At 35.8% G+C, this 22,289-nt stretch overlaps 1 protein-coding gene across 1 annotated transcript in view; it reads right to left on the bottom strand.

Annotated features, from left to right (window-relative positions):
• EYS (eyes shut homolog) overlaps positions 1-22,289 on the bottom strand; it is a 1,412,275-nt gene that overhangs the window by 264,797 nt on the left and 1,125,189 nt on the right. Inside the window, 1 exon segment of the mRNA XM_057494276.1 lies at positions 9,074-9,242. Coding sequence (XP_057350259.1) covers positions 9,074-9,242 — 169 coding nt within the window.

Below are 22,289 nucleotides of genomic sequence, written 5' to 3'. Positions count from 1 at the left end.
TCTGCCCCTCTCCCTTGTCTGCAGGATAAGCATGGGCCTGAAAACTCCAAGCTTTTAAGCACTGCTTGGTCATTCTGGTGATGAGCCCCTGTCTTTCTGCTGACCAGCCCTTTCTGGGAGCGATCCAGGAACCTACCCAGAGTCACCTCATCACAGCAAAAGACCCTCCTAGGATTCTCGCCACTCAGGAACTTACAAGGGCTTTAGGAGCTCTGTGTCAGGAGCCAGGGGCAGAGCCCGGTAAATATTTTTCCCTTGACTTCACAAGGACTAAAGAGATTATATTTTCAGACATGATTACAAGGAAAATTATTTGACTTTAGATTTGAAAAAATTAGTCATAATTAGTGCGAAGAGAAAGAAAATACAGAATTTTCATAATGGAACTACAAAATTATGATGACTACTTTGAGATATATATTTCTGTATTAAACTTTATGTACTGAGTAATCCATATGCCACATTAAATTTAGTTATATATTGCTCATTGAACCGAAAGACATTGGACAAATGTGACTCTTTCTCTGTGAAATATATATATATATATATATAAATATATATAAATATATCTATGACAATGTGAAAATCAGTGTCTCTTTCCCCATAATATTGCAATTCTTACTACCTTTGATAGGGCTTGAATGCCCTAGAAGAGCTAAATACTGAGTCACTGAAAGAAAGAAAGTTATTCTGCTTTTTCACTGAAAAAAGATACTTGATGATCCATTAGTGGAAGAGTGTGAATCTATCTTCTTTTGAAAGAGTTCTTTATACTTTTAGGCTGTGTAGTAATTTTTTTCAATCAATCATTTGTGTCTTGAATTTTTCTGAAGTTTTAACCAGAAAATACTTTGAAATTCTCTAAAATCTATAAATCTGAAAATGTATTTATCTTAATAAAATCATTGATTATATCTCCTGATTTAAGATTTATTAAATACAGAAAATGTTGCCTAGAACCATAGACAGTAATCATTATTTGTAAAACAATGGGCTCTACTTTTTAATATCATAGGCTTTTAGAGAGAAAACCTTAATAATTTTGAGTCAAAATTTTATGAATGGTATATATATATTAGTCTCATAAGAAAGGAATAACAATTAAGTAAGATAGAGAGAGGGAAAGAATGATATCCTAGACAAGTATTTTATGATTTGGTTTGCTTGAGAATTGCACTGGGTTGTAGATCTGAAATTTTCTAAGCGTGGATACTTCACCACTTCTTTGAAATATTGAAGAAAGAGTATTTATGTTTATATGGTACCACTTCCATCAAAAATGTGTTTTTCTGTATTAGAACTATTGTAATGAATGCTCCCAAACATCAATGACAGTTTGATTTGAGATACTGTATAAATAAATGTTCACAAGAGATTCATTAGTCATCAGTTTGAATTAAAATAAAATTCAAAATCATTCTATAGACTTGATAGTGATGAATGCAGATACTATGTTTATTAAATCAGGTACATAGATTTGGAAGTTTCCATAAAGTGATATGGATTTCTGGCAACTCGTATAAAAGAAATAACATCATATACATTTGTATGGGACTTTGTGTTTTTCAAAACACTTTCACATACATTTTTTCAAACCTGTGGACTTCATAATAAAACTTACATCTGCATTACTTGTAGTCAAACTAAAATGCAGAAAGGTTAATCGGTTTTCCCTATGTCGTGCGGTTAGCTCACAACTGGCTTGGGGACCAGGACTGCCTGTGGCAGCACTTGGATGACGTCTTCATGCCGGGAGCCACCTGCGTGGCATGGAATAAACACCTTTCTCCGAACTTGCGCTGTGCTCTCTACGGAACACACAAGCTTTCGCTGCAGCTTTAGAATCCCCCTTGCCCCTTTAGAGCTCTCCTTGAAGGTTCGTATTTGGACACAGGAGCAGCAAATCCAACAGCGACCTTAGCAGCAGCTGCTCATGGTTCAAAACAGATCGAGCAACAGTGGTGCCTGGGCAGTAGCATGCGGGTGGGAAGTGGCTGGCTGGACCGGTCGGTTGGCGGCAGGGTGGCAGGCAGAGAAACACCGGGGAGAAGTGAAGGATCGTGGCAGCGGCCTGGAACGCGTAACTAATTATTAGCACACGTTTATTACATGCTGCTGCAGAAGAGCTTTTGGGCCAGTTTCTGAAATTCATGGAGTGCCTGTTTTAATTTTCCTAGCTTGCTGATGATGTGTAACCCAGAAAGAAAAATCTCAGAATACTCTTAGAGGCAATGAATCCTCTTCAGGTGGATGAATTGGATAAAAATGAAAACCAAGATGGGCACCAACTGTCAATCTCACTACTGTCTCATTCCTGCTTCTGGGATTTTTTTGGGGAGTCTAATTATTCTTTCCTAGGGTGGATACGCCTATCAAATGGATGTAACATTAATGATACCGAGTAGACAAAAATAAATATCCTGGGTCTCTAATTCCCAAGGATCCTTACCAGGCAAGTTATGAGGGAGGAGGGATTAAAATATTATCTGGATAAGATACCTAGTCCTTACTTCATGTTGCCATGTGCCAAACATTGTATTAAGCACTTAAATGTGTTAACTTTCTCAATCCTTACAACTTTCTGATATCTTTGGTAATATTATTATTAATATTATTCCATTTTTATAGAAGCCGAGGCACAGAGATGTTAAGTAACTTTTCCAAGTGGCAGATGCTGGTGGTTGAGCAACAGAGTAATTTTCTTAATCCCTGGATTATACCGTTCTTGAGTTGGACGCGGTAACAACTTCAGTGCTTGGCTGGGCTCGTTTGTTTCTGCTCCTGCTATGGCTGTCCCCCAGAAATACTGGTCTGTTCCCTGAGGTAGTTACATCAGAAGCAGAGTCGTGTCTCTCACTGACTTGTTTTTTCAAAAATTTTAATCATAGAAATACAGGCATACTTCATTTTATTGTGCTTTGCTTTATTGTACTTTGCAAATAATGTCTTCTCCTTTTTTTAAAATAATTGAAGGATTGTGGAAACCCTGCACTGAGCAAGTCTATCGGTGCCATTTTTCCAACAGCATTTTCTCACTTCATGTCTCTGTGTCACGTTTTGGTAGCGAGAATAGTATTTCAAACTTTTTCATTGTTCTTATGTTTGTTACGGAGATCTGTGATCAGAGATCTTTGCTGTGACTATTGTAACTGTTCTGGGATGCCACAAACTGCCCCCATATAAGAGAGCAGCCTTAGTGGATAAATGTGTGTTCTCACTGCCCCACCAACTGGCCGTTCCCCCTTCCTCAGGCCTCCCTATTCCCGGAGACAATATTGAAATCAGGCCAATGAGTAACCCTACAATGGCCTCTGAGTGCTTAAATGAAAGGAAGAGTTACATGTTTCTCACTTTAAGTCGAAAGCTAGAAATGATTAAGCTTAGTGAGGGAGGTGTGTAGAAAGCTGAGATAGGCTGAAAGCTATGCCTCATGTGCCAAACAGTTAGCCAAGTGGTGAATGCCAAGGAAAAGGTCCTAAAGGCAATTAAAAGTGCTACTTGAGTGAACACATGAATGACAAGAAAGCCAAACAACCCCACTGCTTGTATGGAAGAGTAAGTAGTCTGGATAGATGATCAAACTGTTGGCAACATTCCCTTAAGCCAAAGCCTCACCCAGAGCAAGGCCCTAATTCTCTTTTTATTCTGTGCAGACTGAGAGAGGTGAGGGAGCTGCAGAAGAAAAATACAAAGCTAGAAAAATCTGAGGTTGGTTCATGAGGTTTAAGGAAAGAAGGCATCCCTGTAACATCAAAATGTAAGGTGAAGCACAAGTGCTGATGTAGAAGCTGCAGAAAGTTCTACAGAACTAGCTAAGATCATTAATGGAGGTGGCGACACTAAACAGCAAATTTGCAACGTAGACAAAGCAGTCTTATATTGAAAGAAGACCCCACCTAGGGTTTCACAGAGAGAAGTCAGTACTTGGCTCGAAAGTTTCAAAGGACAGGCTGACTCTCCTATTAGGGGCTAATGCCCTGGTGATGTTAAGTTGAAGCCAATGCTCATTTACCATTTGGAAAATCCTGTGGCCCTTCAGAATTATGCTGAACCTACTGTGCCTGTGCTCTATCAGGAGAACAACAAAGTCTGGATGACAGCACATCTGTTTACAGCATGAGTTACTTAGTAGTTTAAGCTCACTGCTGAGACCTACTGCTCAGAGAAAAAGATTCCTATTATTTCAAAATATCACTGCTCATTGAGAATGCACCTGGTCACCCAGGAGCTCTGATGGAGATGTGCAGGAAGATGAATGTTGTTTGCATGGCTGCTAACACATCCATTCTGCAGTCCAGGGATCAAAGGGTAATTTCAAGTCTTATTTCTTAAGAAATACTTTTTTGTAAGGCTATAGATCCCATAGATAAGTGATTCCTTTGATTCTGACAAAGTACATTGAAATCCTTCTGGAAAGGATTTACCATTCCAGATACCATTAAGAATATTTGTGATTCATGGGAAGAGGTCAAAATGCCAGTATTGACATTAAACTTAGAGTTTGGAAGAAGTTGATTCCAACATTCATGAATAACTGAGTGGTGTTCAGGACTTCACTGGAGGAAGTAAGTGCGGATGTGGTGGAAACAGTAAGAGAACTAGAATTAGAAGTGGAGCCTGAAGATGGGACTGAATTGTCATAATCTTTTGATGAGACAGAATGGATGAGGAGTCAGTTTTTACGGAAGAGTGGAGAAAGTGGTTTCTTGAGACGGAATCTACTTCTTGTGAAGATTGTTGAAATGACAACAAAGAATTTAAATTTTTCCATAAACTTAGTTGATAAAGCATTGGCAGAATTTGAGAGGACTGATTTTGAAAGAAGGTCTACCCTGGGTAAAATGCTGTTCAACAGTCTTGCGGGCTATAGAGAAATTGTGAGAGGAAGAGTCAGTCAATGTAGCAAACTTCATTGTTGTTTTATTTTAAGAAATCACTACAGCCACCGTAACCTTCAGCAAATACCACACTGATCAGTCAGCTGCCCTCTACAGGGAGACAAGACCCTTCACCGGCAAAAAGATCCCAACATGCAGAAAGCTCAGATGATATTTAGCACTTTTTAGTAATGAAGTATTTTTAAATTAAGGTATATTTTTTAGAGAGAATGCTGTAACTCACTTAATAGACCACAGGACAGTATAAACATAACCTTTATATGAACTGGGAAACTAAAAAATTCACTTGATTTGCTAGATTAAGATATCTGTTTCATTGCAGTGGTCTAGAACTGAACCAATAATATCTCCAAGGCCTGCCAGTATGGACCATTCATGTAACTGCAGCAGAATACACATTTTTCTCAATTTCACATGGAAATTCACCAGTCCCTGTTCTGCTCCTGACTGGTCACATAGACCCAGGAAAAATTATCTTTGATTTAAGCTACATTTTGACTAATCCCTTGAAATCTATACCCTTTTGTTTCTACTTATGAGAGGAAGAAAGTATAACATATTTAGCAGAATAATTTCCTAAAATAAAGTTTCAATACCTACTAATTTTTCATCATAACTAAATAATTTGAGTAACTCACACACAGAACTTTAAGAACTATTCCAATCAAATGTTTCCTCTACATAAGGCACTGGTAAAGTACCGAGGAGGTGGATAGAATAGAGAATGTAAACACAGTTCCAGATTATGTGGTGCCTCTATTTAGTGAAGAGATATAAACACAGACACATCGTATAAGGAATCTCTCTACTCACCCCCCAGTTCTTAATTGACACTCCTATTACAAGACCTGTCACAGTCAGCTTTCTCCTAGAATTATGTATTTAGTATATCTCCATTAAATGCTGAGAAATAGGATACAGATAATTTCTTATTCATCTTTGTATCCCTCACAATGGAATGTGGAGCAATTTCTAGGCACTCAGTTAAAATTTGTTGATTTGACTTTGCTGCTGTAAGAAAGATAAGATACAATGAAAAACAATCTCTGCAGCCTTACAAGTGGCAGTGTATGAATTTATCCGCCATGCTTTCAACCCTGCTTGCCCCCTCCCATTTCCATCCGGAGCAAGCTCCATTGGGAGCTATTTAGGAGGGATAAGGATATTCAAAGAATTTTATGGTACACATTGTAAAATTGATTAAAACAACTGAGCAAACTCTTTTTCTGTAAGAAAAGATGTTGCTTTTTAACATGCTGTCAGGAAATACTATGTGATTTCATTGGCCTTTGCACAACAAGTATCTAATGAAGATATTGTGTATTCTGCCAGGAATCATTTTATAGAGAAAGACAGATGCTATGATTCTTTGTGTTTAATTTGTTTTCTTCAGCAACATCAGAAATCTCTTCTTTTAACCCTCCCTAAATGCATGCACAAAAACGAGGGCCCAATAATCCTACTTTTTCTACCAGTTCCTACCTGGAATAAATATCTAAGACTTGTCCTTTCACTTTTGTTCCTAAAAAGGAACAGTAAGTAATACAAATATTGCCTCTGAATCCTGTTCTCCCACTGGAGTTGCTCATGTAATTTGCCTCCTGCCACTTGGTCAGACGTGTTCTCCTAATTCTCAGAGATTGCATCCTTGCAAAGGGCATGCTTATTTCTTTTCAAAGCAGCAGCACAGAATGGATTCAGCTGCATAGTAATATATCCCGTGACGAAACCTGATTGATACCGTTGGCCGAATAGAGCTCATTTTCTGAAAGTGCAGACCGAGAGAGTTTTGTGTGGTCTCACGCCTCCTCCCGTGACCTATTAGTAGCTCCTTTGACTGGGCTCCAGAATTCTGAATTGGTTCAGTGGCAGATTCAAAAAGCTTTCTTTTCATCTTGACTGCTGTTCTCAGAGCTGCCTCTCTCCCACAGAGAGTTCTTTTTAAAACCATCCTTTCTGAGGATTTTTACTGCAACCCCATAAGGATTCAAGTTTTATCTTCCTTTTGTTCCTTTCAACATCAATTAGTTGGTGAGGCAAACTGAGAAAGGATAAATCTACAGTTTTGAACTAAGAATATAATTCAAAGCCTACATTGGCTTATCAACCCTGGTGTTTCACTGTCCTTTCCCCTTTCATAAGTGATGCTACAAAATACAAATGTTCAAGGAATGTCTGAGAAACAGATTTGAGTACTTACTGAAATTTTAGGAATGAAAACAATGACAAAACAAAAAACAAACGCCGTCCCACTCCCCCCAAAAAAGAGACAAAAATCAACCCCTAGACTCTCAAGTGAAACATCTGTTTTAATTTCCTCACTACTTTTAATGGCCCCGACACATAATGTACTGATGTCAAAGGAAAGAAAATTAGCCTTTCAGTCAAGTTAGGGGACACCTTTTACACTGTGAGTGTCTCACTGAAGCACAAAAATCTTTGTGTTCATCTGTTAGGAGGCGTTTATGAGCTTAACAAATTCCAAGAAGAGTCAGAGCAGCAACCCCATGACACATTGTGCTGAGGAATTCTCAGCAGTGTAGGATTAAACCACCGCTTTACAAACGAACAGAAAGAAGGCTTTACAGACTAATATTTTCTGCACTCTCAGGCCATGTAACTCCCTTGAGTAGATGGCTTTGAGGTACTCAGCTCTGTGAGAACAACTATGTAAGACCAAGACAGAAATTGATAATCATCGCAATGGCACTGCTTAATTACTAATAATTGTTAGTCTGATTTCTTTGATAGGCCATTAGTATGGCAGGCAACAATAACCCTACGGCGCTAACAATGGTTTGGGTTTATTAGTTTAAATCAAAGTACCTACTTGAACGGGGTGTATACATGTTTGGCGTGTTATTTCTACAGCTTTCAAAACAAACACGTTGAGAGGCATTATGGATGTGATCCAGGGGTCGGGGCCAAGAGGGGGAGAATTCCCAGAGGAGGGTTGCTTGTTTGGCTACCGGCTGTTTTTAGTTGGTAAAAACACACTTTCCACCAAGAAACATCTTCCAGTTCCATATAACTTAAAAAATTGCAGCCAAAAAATCACTTTGCTTTGTGGCTTTAAATTATTATGTTCGTGTCTTTTGTTCTGTGTTCTGTTTTGTTTCCCCTGCAATGCCCTATTACCTCCAAATTTCATGGTCCTCTACCAACACTTAGGTGGGTAGATAAAAACAAGTTTTCCTTTTTTTCTTGTCTTCTCTTTCTCTTTTCCTAACAAAAATAAATCAGACATTCTAAAGCCATCATTTAAACACGGATGCTTATGCTCCTGGGAAATAAATAATGCTGGCCTAGTTCTGACAAGTTAGTTTCTTTCTAAAATCGAACATAAATTCTCAGCTTAATGTTCAAAACTTCTAAATGCACCCATTTTCCAAAAATGCTTCTTTTAGGCATTTTACTCATAGTCAAATAATAAAAAGTTTAAATTTTGTTTAGAAAGTAGAGAATGACAAATCAATTCTGCAAAAACATTTCCAAGTAGAAGAGAAAATCATTTGAGAAATAATGAGTTGCCCTCCAGTGGTTAATCTATCCAAGCACTGAAGACATTATACCTCTGATATAGTGAATTGTTAAAACTATTGTGCCTTCATTTCAAAAGAGATAAAGCAACTGTCACATTTGGAATGTTGCAAGTGATAATACACTTTAGTGACAGAGGAAAGAAGCCTCGATGTAGAAACATTTCCTCAAATAAATACTGTTAATATTACTTTTTTTTCAAACCAGCTAATTTTAAATGCTGAAAGAGTTATAAGAATTCTCCCAATTGTCAAAAGAATACCAGCTCTGGAATTAATTTTTCCAAGTTACTAAGTATGGAATGAAATTCATATTTAGTGGTTTATATTATAAAAATATGCTCTGAAACATTTGCAGCATTTTCGTTTTACTGCTACAGCCAGATGCTGTCCAATTCACACTTGCTGGATTCTGTCTTGCTGGTTCAGAGCCTGTTCTATAAGTCATGTTCCGTTGAATGACTCATAAATTCAAGAAGCTTCAAGAGTGAACTAGAAAGAACTAAGATTTCCTTTTGGTGATGTTTCGTGAACGAAAAATGTTTCCCCACAACATTTAAATGAATAATTCATTCACTCAATAGGTTTAACATTTGAGAAGGAAACAGGACACATAGGAGGTCAAACATGTAATACTCACTGTAGAGAATAGTTCCATTCAAAGTGTTTGCTTTTATAGTCAAGTAGATCGTAACAGTTCTGTTATGTTTGTTCTCCAGGACAAACTTCAACTTATCCAGGGTTGCAAGAAAAGGCAGTTCCAAAAAGGAATTCCCATTGAAAGATGGGAGAAATAAACCTGCATCTGAAAAACAAAGTCATATTAATTTGTTTTGATAGCATTATATTGCTAATCAATTAGATAACATAGCATTTATTGTTAGCATTCATTTAAAAAGATAACACTGAATTTTATAAATACTAGGCCCAACTTTAAGAAATTTAGAACTGTAAGTATAATAAATTTGTAATATCATTGTCTCAAATAATTAGCCACCAGCTCAGAGGAAAAACCTCGAAGTGAGAATTTTAATTTGCTGTTTGTAGATGAGGTAAATACATACCCTGAAATTATATGAAAAAAATGTGTCCCTGCATATGTGAAATAATAGTTTATTCATTGGAATCTTAAAATAGTCTGTGATACAATGGGTGTACATCAAATTATATCCTTGAAATCATTGAATTTTATTGGATGTAATTATATCTCAATAAAAAAGTAAAAAAATTTGTGACACAAAAAAATTAGACAATTGTCCCACAGAGGTGTTTTATTAATATTAATTAATATTTAGTGGTTTTCAATAATATGTAGATATTTCATAAGCAATATTACTATACTACAAAAGGTTATTAATTTTTTAGAGTTATCCCTTTAGAATTACTAATCTCTTTAGTAATTGATCTCATAAAATCTGAGGCCAATAAAATTTGAAAAGTATTTTATTGTCATTACTATATTTAGATCTATGGACTTGGCAGAGTGAATAGTGTCTAATACATGGGATATTGGAAATGCAACATTATTTTTTTGTCTTTCTCACAGTGGAGGAAATTTTTTCCACCTCTGGCTGAAAACTTGGCAGTCCCTATGAGATCTATCTTTTTTCTAGGTTATACAATTATTCAGAAACTAAAATACAGTCTTAAGAAATTTACCTATAGTTAAATCTTCCTTTAGGATACGACCTCCCAACCTACTTCCCCACAGGCCTTGACACTTGCTTTCTGCCTGGAGGGACAGAAGGAAGGGGTGTTTCATTTTCTCTTCGGACCACCCTCCCTTCAACGAGCTGCTGTTTCTGACTTGGCTTTGAATGGGAAGAAGGCAGTGTGGGGTGGAAAGGAGAGAAGTACACAGCGAAGGAGAGCTGTTAGCACTGGCTATCGATACCGTTGTAAATAGGCTTCTTGCTCTCTAGGAAGAGCAGATGTATTCTCCCATGGTAGGTATGTACTGCTCCCATGGTAGGAATAACAGATAAAATAAAGGATGCTCAGCTAAATTTCAATTTCAGATAACAAATAATGTTTTCGTGTAAGTATGTCCTAAACATCCTGAGCATGAGATATTCTAATAAATTTCCTTGTTTATTTAAATTCAAATTTCACTGAGGGTTCTACATTTTTAGTTGTTAAATCTGGCAACCCTTTGACTCAGGAACATTTGTTCAGTCTTTTGAAACCCTTTGCCAAAGGCAATTCCTAGGACTTGTGCAATAGCCTGCCTTTGGCTTGTCACTTCTAACAGGTCCCAGTCTGAATTTCCACATTATACACAGACTCCAGTGCTGACAATCAATTGTCTGTACCAAAACTAAAGTTGCACTGGACAAAGTTAATCAGGCAACGAAGACTTTATTCAAGGCTATTGCAATAGAGGAGAGAGGCCAGCATTTGGTCTTTGCACAGCTCCTCTGAAACAAAGGGGAGTAGAGTTTTTAAGAGCTGAGCCGGGGGTGGGGATCAGAGACCACCTGTGCTTGCTAATTGGCCTTTCTTCCAAAAAACAAAATTTTCTTCTATATTCATTGCAGGAGGTGGTTTACAACTTGAAGCAAGGCACCCACTGAGGTCAGTCTCCTACCCTCCCACAGAGACTGGGAGACAGGGCCACTCTCTTGACTGATGACTGTATTTCAAAGAGATGGCTCTAGTCCTACAGAAAGACATTCTTGGGTTGTAAATATGGCAAGAAGCTTTAAAAATATTTCATATCAATGGGAGCAAAGAATTTACAACTGCAAGTTTTCTAAAGTAAGTGCTCCAAGAAAAGTGAGGTCAGGGGCCTAGAGTCAGAAAGAAACTGGTCCAGAGTTCAGTCAAGCTGAGGGGAATGTTAAGGCCGTCTCGGTCACCTGGCTAGAAGATCCAATTGAGTAGAACGTAAAATGCCTCTAGGCCAATCTCTTTCCCGAGGGGTCTATAACTAGTCCATGGTGAGTACTTCTACAGCCTCTGTTTTACTGTCTGGGGTGTACAGCTAGTCTTCAAATAGTCTCCTCTATCTCTACACACACACACATGCACACACACATGCACACACACACGCACACACCCCAAGGCTGGTTTGCTTTTCTCAGATATGAACGTGTGACTCTGATGGTCCATGGTGTTCCTTTCTAAGTGATCTAGTTTTAGGTAACCCCAAACACTGTCAGATGCGATGGGTCGAAAGGGTGAAGGGTGAGATCAAGATAGCTTTCTACAAAAACGTTGTCTTCAAAATCACATCTCTAAAGTCCTCTTTAAATGCTTCCCCTTTCGTAACAAGAATATTTCCTATTTGAGCCTTGCTTTTAGATTTGTCACCTCATTTTGTTTATAGATTTATACCCTGGTGGGTGAAAAAACTTTATATTTTAACATCTTGTTTGTCCATAACTTTGTATTGTCACATACAGATAATGTAATTTACCTATTACCAAACTGCTTGAATAAGTTATATGTTATCACTTCCTTCACCATTTCTTGGCCTTCTACGTGCAATCTTTAACTCTTTGAAATTTACCTTCCCGGCCCTGTATTTCACCAGATCTGTTTTTTTCAAAGGTTTTTAGGCCTAGTTAGCAAGTCATTTGTCATTACTAATATGACTAGAAATCTTTGTAATTCTTAATACTTATGGTTATTTAAACTTTCTTAATCTCTCACGACATTGTCCTATAGTTTTCACTCTCTTTATACCTACCCAGTAGCTCCTTTTCAGACTGTCCTTTTAAATTCCATAGTACACATAGTTTCTAAGGCTCTGTCCCGGGTCATCTACTTCATCTGCCTTATCCAATCGGCCCCTCCTCCATTTTCTTACTCACAGCACTTTCCCAGGCTTAGAAACATAGCATCCTTACCCACCTCTTCTCAAACTAGTTGCTGGTTCCTGCCACCTCTTTGCTAGATTAAATCTGGCAACTTTCCTCTTTATTTAAGTTCTCACTGTATTTCATCTCAACTGCTGGCAACAGCTTCTTCCTAACTGGCCTCCCACAGTGTCTGTTAGCTGCCATCGCTGTCATGTCACCTTTACTCAGTGGTAATTGTGTAAGACCTTTGGTCAGAATCCTTCAGCGACTACAGAAGAATTCATCTGCTTGTGGAGTAAACAGGGACCGTTACTCTTATTTCTCAGTGCTTCCAGACACACGCATGGACCAGTGAGGTTGATCACACTTTCTTCTGCGATTTTACTTGTGTTCACACTTTTTCTCTCTGTCTGGAATGCCCTTCCACCTAATCCTAGGTATATAAATCTGCTCTCATTTCAAGGCTCACCTTGAATATTCTTCCACATTTGAACTCCCTTTTGTATTGTATCTAAACCCTTTTAGTGCATGTGTTGTTTTCGGCTTTATGTTATAGTTACTACAAATGTTAGGTAGAATTGAGAAAAGAGTAAATTTGTTACTTTGGCTGGGGGAGGTAAATTCACTTTAATTGGAAATAGAATATTCTAAATGAATTAATTCTAACAAGACACTGAGAGAAATACCAATTAAGGAGATGAGTGATTTCTTGGGACCAGAGAAGCCCACACTGGCGTTTCACCAGATGAAGTAGAATGTTTAGCAGACACTGACCTGTACATGCACTACTTCTTAGTATGTGATAAGGAGAAAAACCATATGCCAGTCATCCTAAAATATAATATAGCTAGTTTGGATGAGAAATTGGATGTGGCTATGCACGGCAGAGGAAACTGGCTAGGAATAAAAAGACATGGGCTTTGTTTTTAAATCTTTAATAGAATCTTTAGCATATCATGTGGCAACTCTCTGGATGCTGTTTACCTGTTGGTTCTACCATAACATGGTTTTAGGCACTGTTTTCTTCATATTATTTTGATTTGTACTACTCGGAGTCACTGATATGTTCATTCGTTCAACAAATATTTGTTGACTGACTACTACATGCCAGGTACCAGTCAAGGAATCCAGTAGTGAGCAACACAGATAAAGACCTCGCCTTCCTGAAGCGTAGATTCTAGCTCGTGGAAGAAAACCCCAAGCAGAAGTTGATGAATTTATTCTCCTGATGTAGTTTTTCTGAGGTCCTGGGAAGCTATGTCAACTGGTTCCATGGGCCATTTTTCCTGATATTTTCTGTCTCCACAGAGCACTGAGTCTAACGTGAGATGTAAAACTAGATAAAAGGGATTGTCTAACAAAATCTATCCCATCTAACCTTCCACAATATTCATGTTCTGGTGGAAAGATCTGCATTTGATTTACTTCTGCATCTCTCCATGGCATGACCAGTCTTACACAATGTCGGCAAGTACAGGTATAGTTAAAATGATCATTAGTGGTAGTTCTGAGAAAAAAGGACAGAAAAATATTCTTATAATTAAGAAGGGATGAGCAAAGACCATAGAGATAAGGTTCAAGCATTTTTCTCATGGTTAAGCTTCTCACATTAGTGATAAATCCACAAGAAAATTTCTGGCAGAGGGTAGTCTTTATATATGGGCTTATATAAGAATTAAATTATTTGTATACATAATCAGATTTACTTATTCTGAGAAGTAGTGAACTCACCAAAGGCAAAAAAATATAATTCAATTTGCTAAAAAAAAAAATGACTTCCACGTTACTTAGCAGGAGCATATCTATCGTATAATTCAGGCACATCTGCTTACTTCCCAGCTCCCACACTCAAACTTTTTTTTCAGAGCTGACAGGTTTTATGAAAATCATAACAAGAAACACCAATTATGAACAATAAACACTTGCTATTGAGTTGCTTTCTAGCCATATTAATTCTCATTATCATCATGGTTAGTGGATATGTTTGAAAACAAAACTGCCCTGAATGTGGAAAACAAGACTAATTGGGGTTTGGTGGAGTGTTTTCCCACTGCTTCCAAAAGCCTCTTCAGGCAATGCTATTTGAACACACTCCAAATTTATTTTTATTCCAATTATAAATGGAAAAAATCCCAGGGTCTTTATATGGAAATATGCATTAAACATCTTAAAAAATACTGCATATTGCTGTTAACAAGTGGCTTGCGATGACAACATAGACATCTCTAATATTTAGGTGTCTTAAGAGATCATACAGTCTGATCTTACTAATTTTAACTTTTATATGGCTAGCAAAATTTAAAATTAATTTTGAGTCATGAAAAGTCCAGTAAATTAAGCCAGAAGGAGGATCTTGCATATCTGTAAATTATATTATATTAAAAAAGAGCCTGTCAAATTGGTGAAGGAAGGTATGAACCACAGTACCCAGTCTGAAGTACTGTATGCTAAAAATATGGATGCATTTCATTTTTTCACCAAACACATTTCTACTGTGTGAATACAAACCAGTCAATTAATACAACAACCCATTCAAATTTTCTCCAGGAGAGTCCCGTGGATTGCTTTATGATAAGGACAACGCAGAAGAGATTAATATCTTTACCCTGAGCACAGTGCAACCAAGCAGCGTAATATTATTCATTACGAATAGAAATGGAACTCCCTTGTCCCTATAGTGTGAGTTATAATCCCCTTAGCCTTGGATAAAGGTCTTCTGTGGTCTAACCCCAGAAATGGACAAATTAATACAAGTAAAGCTACAAATGCATTGGGTCACAAATCATCCATACACAACCTTTATTGTAATTCTTGGTATTAGAAGAAACATAACGTTGTTTACTATTCCTCTTTCGCCATGGAAAGAGATTTGATTTGCTCAATAGAATTTAAAGAATTAATACTATTGAAATGTTTTGTTCAGTCTTTCCTTAACATTCCCCAGGAAGAACATCACAGAAACTAAATGAGTTTATAAAAAGGAGATAAAACTGATACAATGCAATTATTAATAAATATTTTGTTTTTAGCTTAAAAATAGTATGTTGTACCTTTTATGGTTCTGATTTTATTAAATTCTGTGCTAAAAGGAATATCACCAGTTATTAAGTTCATATATCTGTCTTCCTGAAGGATTCACTAAAAAGTAATAAATCTAACCAATAATATTCAAACATATAAGTCATAATCATCTATATTATTCCAAAATTATAAAATTAAGTTCCAAGATCCATGGAAATAGACTTAAAAACTATACATATTAATTATTAAAAATGTAACTGTCTTAGAGATTGTATATAATACATATGTTTGTATATATGTCATGCATAGTACTAAATCATAGTGTATATAAAATACAGTAAACATTTTTATCACATCATAGATTTCTGCTTATCTTAGAAATTAAGAAAAATTACTTTAGGTTACTTTCACTTGGATAATTTTTTCATATTAGGCATTCACATTTATATTAATCCATAAGTGATCAATTTGTTGGGGGACCTGATAAGAATTATCAAATACTCTGTTGTGCTAGTCTGGCTGCTATTTTTTGCTTCATTTACTTTTCTCCCCCATAAAAAAACACTTGTAAAAATCAGAAAAGAACTAACATGCATCCTTTTGACCACAGCCTCTTCATCCCTCCACTTAATGCATGAGGAGAGTCACTCTGCATCTCACCAAAACACGAGGAAACAACATGTGTTAAAAAAAAACCCTGTCACACCCTTCAATGTCACAGTTAACCCAGTAACACTGGTTTTTATCCCTTGGGTTCTTCATCAAAGAAGGTTGATCATCATGACCTGCTCTTTAGTCCTCTCCAAAATCTGAAACTTTAAAGCTATGACTTTACCCCCTTCCTCTTAGAAAGTAAAACTAACTAAAACATCACTTAGCACACGATAAAGATCTTCAATGCAGCAAAAAGAAAGCTAGGACAAGGGAGAGACAAAGAACCATCAATATCTCATACCGGCCTTGACATACTGTCGTCATAGCTTCCATGTGCTCTGGAGTGAGTTCTATACACCTTCTTCTTCACTTAGTTTAGAAACCTTCCCTAAGTGATCTCATGTATTCCCATAACTTTAAATGCTTTCTAGCTTCTGAAATCTTTCAGAATTTTATTTTTAGCAAAAATAACTTCAGACCTTGTATATCTAGCTGTCTATTAGACAGATTCACTTGAAAGGAATATAGGTAACTTTAAATATATACAGTTTTTTGCTTTTGGAATTTGATTCCCCATTTCAGTAACAAGTTGATAACATCTTCTTATCATTACAGATACTTGTTATATTCTCTTATTACAGTTCTTATTCAACTGTATGGTGGTATTTCCCTATATGACTCACTATATGAAAGCTATGATTTTCCATAAATGCAGGAACCATGGCTTAATTTTTTGTATCACTAGAAAGGAGGAGCACAGTTTTGGAGATAATCAATGCATTTGGTGAATGAATGAACATGTATCTAATATTCTGTTTTGCATTTTACATTGAGAATTTCCATCTACCAAGTTGTTCAAATAGCAATCTTGGCAAAGTCATCAAGAATTCCTCTTTTGTTCCCTATCCTTCCACTCTTCACATCATGCATTTTATCAGTTACTGAATTCTACTGGATCCCTGTTGCTAGTAGTGCCTTCTTTATTTCCTGCTTATACCCTTCTAAATGTTTCCTAACTAGTCTTCAAACACATCATCATTGATTTATACATAGTATTATAAAGCTTTTCATGTATACTTTGTTTATGGTTATGTCCTTATTTTATCTCTAATGTTTATTTTTCTTGCTCAGTTTTTGATGGCAGAGCAGGTCAACCAGAGTCTGGGCTCCTCAAACTTGCTCCATCATGATCAGACCCTGGGAATGCAACTCATGTTTCAATATGACCATGTGATGGACATCAGAATGCTAATTTATTACTTTAAAAATATAACTGTTCTATGAGTTGGGATACTGACATTATTATGATTACCATGATTTTTTCTATAGCCATACTACACAGGAAGAATGTTATAATCAGGATCATTGATTATCATGGTAGTGCCTTCTTTATTTCCTGCTTATACCCTTCTAAATGTTTCCTAACTAGTTTTCATGACTTCAGCTTCTCCTGTGTCCAATACCTTTCAAATTTATCTTATTTAAACACAAGTTTGATTACACTATTTTTCTGTTTAGACTCTTCAGTGGCCTTCCATAGCCAGCGAGATAGTAACCTTTTAGTTTGGCATAAAGTATCATTATTAAATTACCTTCCAAGACTCTTAATTCTCCAAATACCCTATATGTGGTCCATGCTAAACTACTCTGCAGTTTTGAACATTCATTGTTTAGTTTCACTGCCTCCATTAATGTATCTGCTTATTGATCTTTGTCTCTTTTTCATTCAGAGAATTAGAGAAATCACACAAAAAATAGAAGTTCTGAAAAAAGATATTTACAGAAAATCAAACACATTTAAAAATGCCCCACCCCATTAGTACTCAGGAAAGTACAAAATTTCAATAACTATTAGATACATAATTTTACAGCTTTCATACTGGCAAAAATGAAAAAGTCTTATAATTGCAAGTGTTGGCAAAAGTGTGGAATAACTGGAACTCTTACCTCTTACTGGGGTGAGTAAAAATTTGGTTCAAACACATCAGAAAACTATTTAGCAGTATCTGGCAAGTAAGAGATACATGAACTATCAACTAATTGGTCTTTTATATTTTTTAAGAATCTCTTGCATAAATACCCAACAAGGCAAATATATACTAGAATATTCAGAAGAGTATAATTTATTCAATAAAAGAATTACAAATACAGCATAAATTTCCATTAACAGAATGTTGAGAGTATAAATCATGATAGAGGCATATAAATGAATATTGTGCAACAGTGAAATAAGTTACTCTGATAAATATCAACTTGTATGAACTTCTAGAGCATAATATTGAGCAAAATAAGCTTCAAAAGAATACATAAAGTTGGTATTATTTATATAAAGTATTTAAAGCAAATAAAACAATATTATATATTATTTAATGCAGAGGGATGATAAAGACAAATTCAGGATTGTATTTATTCCTGGAATGGTAAGCAGGGGCTTCAAATATATTGGCAGTGTTTTACTTCTTAGTGTAGGTAGTGGGTACAAAAACAGTTGTTTTCTCTTTGTAAGACAAATTATAATCTTAATGTAATTGGTAATCATGGGAGTGAGAACACAGAAAATTAGAGAAATAATACTTGTAAGACCACAACGATGAGATATTTCTGATGCCTCAATCCTTTCTAATTTGGCTTCTGTCCTCATTGGTCTGCCAAAGTAGCTCTGATTAAAATTATCATGGAGTTTAATAACTCCACTAAGATTTAAAATATAGGCATGGTGATTTATATTATATGCCCATTATTTTTCCCCTCAGTTTGGCTGGTACAGAAGGTCTTTGAGAATGACAGTGTATAATAGTAAGCTTCATTAAGCATGACTGCTATGTTAGCTTTTATTTCAGATGTGATCAATTTATTGGACCAAATAAAAAGTTTTCTGGCATCTGGCATATAAGTACCAATTCAGCAAAGCCTCTGTCTCTATTCTAACAAGGAGAGAACCCTAAGATTAGTTTACCTTTACCTGGCAAGGATAACAGTATACCTGCATAGTCTTGTCTTAAGGTTACATCAATTCTCCAACACTATATCAGAATTTAATCCATAAGTAACTTGTTTGTTTGCTTTCCCATTAGATACTTTATCTATTCAATGATTTGCTAAGTTGATGACTTATTGCTGATAACACCTGTTGATAGTACTTGGAAAACAAAGTATTTAGATGCCTTGGTGAGATATGAATACTTAAGGGTGGGGAATGCATTCCAATGAAAATTAAGGAGCCTAACACGAAATTTTAGTGGGTTCTTTCATCTACAGTGTATCAAATATCCCTATGCAAAGCAAAAAAGACATTATACCTGGTTGGCAGATAACTTGTAGCCATGAAGGAGAAAGTTGAGGACCAATTTGTTTCACTAAATATTACATTATGGAAAATTTGAAAGAATTTGCATTTTTTATGTATTGTTTTGCTTCAATCCAAGTAATATATTCAAGTTATTGTTTTGTATAGACATTTTTTTTTTCCTTTTGATTCTCTGACTTGAATTTTGGAATCATTTTCCTTATTTGGAAGTACTTCCTTTTCAAGTTGGTTTAGTGAGTATCTCTTGTGAGTAAACCGTATCAGTTTGTTTGTTTCTTGAAGATATTTTATTTGGGCCATATTCTTCATTGAAAGTTTATCTGCATAAACACTTGTAGACAGAAATAACATTTAGTTCATGTCTGCAATTTTAAGATACTGCTTTTCTCTTGGTTGGAGTCCATTGTTGATGTTTTGAAATAATTAAACTGTGACAGAATAATTGGAATGCTGTACATTCTTTTTCTATCCAGCATATTTTTAACTTCTCTGGCATATTTGCTTTGTCTCTCTGTGTTAAAATATTCAGATTTAACTTCCTGTACTTAATTCCCCTTTCAGCTGTATCTAATCTGCTATGTAATTTATCTAGCACATTTTCAGTGATTACATATTTCATTTCATTGCCTGGAATTTTGTAATAGTCTATTTTTTTTTGCCTTGCTTATTTTTTTAATTCCCTCTTGTATTTTTTTCTTCAGCATTTAAAGTAGGGTAATTTTATTTCTGAATTCAACGAGTACAATATGCAAAATCTTTGGGGGCATTAATGCTACTGTTTATTTCTTCTGCAGCATTTTGTTTGAGGTGGTGGTCTGCTTTAGCTAGTGCTCTTTTTTTTAATGTAGGTTTTCTTATTGCTATTTATTAGTGAGAATGTGTAGAGACACAATTTATGGAATATGGACATGCAAAAGTGGATGTGCTTTTGCTTCTTGCAAAAATCTTGAAGCTTTCAAACTGAGAGCATTTTATATTAATTACTAGCTTACAAATTTTTCAGCCAAATGTGTGGTATAAATTTGAATTGTGAACTTATATGAGGGCAGGCCTATTGAAGAATTTTTGGGGAGAGGAATTACACACCTCAAGTCAAGGAGGCTGAACATCGACAGTTTTCTTGTTGCCTTTCTTTGTTGGTGGATTCTTCTCCCCCACCTCATCTTTCCACTGACTCTGAAATCCCTCAGAGATTTAAACTTTATGAAGAGTGTTCACTTTCAACTCTTGAGTTTGTCCAGACACAAAGATCTTTAATACTCCCATTTCTAGGCACCTAAAACCAGCAAATATGATTTCTGTTTGTCTGTCACACTTTTTTTTTTTTTTATAGATCCCTCTCTGGTTTTCCTTTTATTTTCTAAACTCTAGAAATGACCATCTGAACTCATCTATGCATTTAATAGGATGCTCATTTTATTTTGCCCAACATCTTAAATGGTTTTTACTGGAAATGATTTTCAGGGGATCTCATGTGCCTAAATGCTAGCAGTAGAAACTTATTGCCATCATCTTTGCTATCAACTAGATTATATAGAACCCCAGGGGCAGTATCATCTCTTTTAATTAGATTTCTTTAGAGACCAACAGTAAAATTTCTTTAGGAGTGCAGAGGGATCAAAAAGCCTATTAATTTATAGAATACATGCAGCTTTCTTCCTCAGTTTGTCTCCTGCATGTATGTTCAAGGATGAATATAAGCATATAAAAACAAAACAAAACAAAAACAAAATCAAAAGTTGAATGAAAGAGAAACTGCAAGTAACTCCTCTCCCCAAGACAAGAAAAAAATGATTTTGTTTGTTTTATCTGTTACAACTTTTGTCTCCAAAAAGATAAGACAGATTGATAATTTATATCATTTGTAGATAACTTTAGAGTTAAACATGTACTATAATATTCTTCTTTATGTATTATAAATAAAGACTGTTTGAATGAAAATTGAATTTCCAAGGATTTCAAAAGTATGGATAGAATACTCAGAGATTTGTCAGGTGACATTTTATTACACATAAAAAGCTTAGCAGCAAATTGAAAAGTTAGTGGCTATCATTTCAAGAGTGAATTTTAGTAGATCTTTCCTACTTTTCAAGTGACAAATTTGATGATAAAACTATGAATTCTTAGAAACACCTTAAATTATAATATAAAAAACTTTTTATGTGATGAAACCAAGGTGGTTGATCTGCCAATCACAAAGTACTGATTATATCAAATACTTGTAAAATTTGTTCACTAAAAAATAGCCATTGCTAACTCATGCTTATATGGTCAATTCATATACAGTAAAGGAGCCATGAATATACAGTGGGGAAAAGACAGCCTCTTCAACAAGTGGTGTTGGGAAAAGAGGACAGGTGCATGTAAGGGAATGAAACTGGTTTATTGTGTAACTCCATACACAAACGTATACTTGAAATGGATCAAAGACCTGAAGGTAAGACATGAAACCATAAAACTCTTAGAAGAAAACATAGACAAAAATCTCTTGAATATAGGTATGAGCAATTTTTTCCTGGACACATATCCTTGGGCAAGGGAAACCAAAAAAATGAACAAGTGGGACTACATCAACCCAAAACCTTTTGTATATCAAAGGACACCATCAGCAGAACAAAAAAGCAATCTACAGTATGGGAGAATATATTCATAAAGGACTCATCCAAAAAGGGTAGTTAAGATCCAAAATACATAAAGAACTCATAAGCCTCAACAACAAAAAAAACAAATAACCTGATTAAAAAATGGGCAGAGGACCTGAACAGACATTTCTTTCAAGAAGAAATACAAATGGCCAACGGGCACATGAAAAGATGCTCCACATCACTAATCATCAGGGAAATGCAAATCCAAACCACAATGAGATGTCACCTCACACCAGTTAGAATGGCCACATTCTATGCAAAAGACAAGAAATAACAAATGCTGGTGAGAGTGCAGAGAAATGGGAGCTTTCCCACACTGTTGGTGGGAATGTAAATTGGTGCAACTGCTATGGAAAGCAGTATGGAAGTTCCTCAAAAAATTAAGAATAGAAATACCATTTGATCCAGTAATTCCACTTTTA

Source organism: Manis pentadactyla, chromosome 16, assembly GCF_030020395.1.
Source record: "Manis pentadactyla isolate mManPen7 chromosome 16, mManPen7.hap1, whole genome shotgun sequence".
Taxonomy (NCBI): domain Eukaryota; kingdom Metazoa; phylum Chordata; class Mammalia; order Pholidota; family Manidae; genus Manis; species Manis pentadactyla.
The sequence above is the reverse complement of the archived record's forward strand: the minus strand, read 5'-3'. Positions and strand labels throughout refer to the sequence as shown.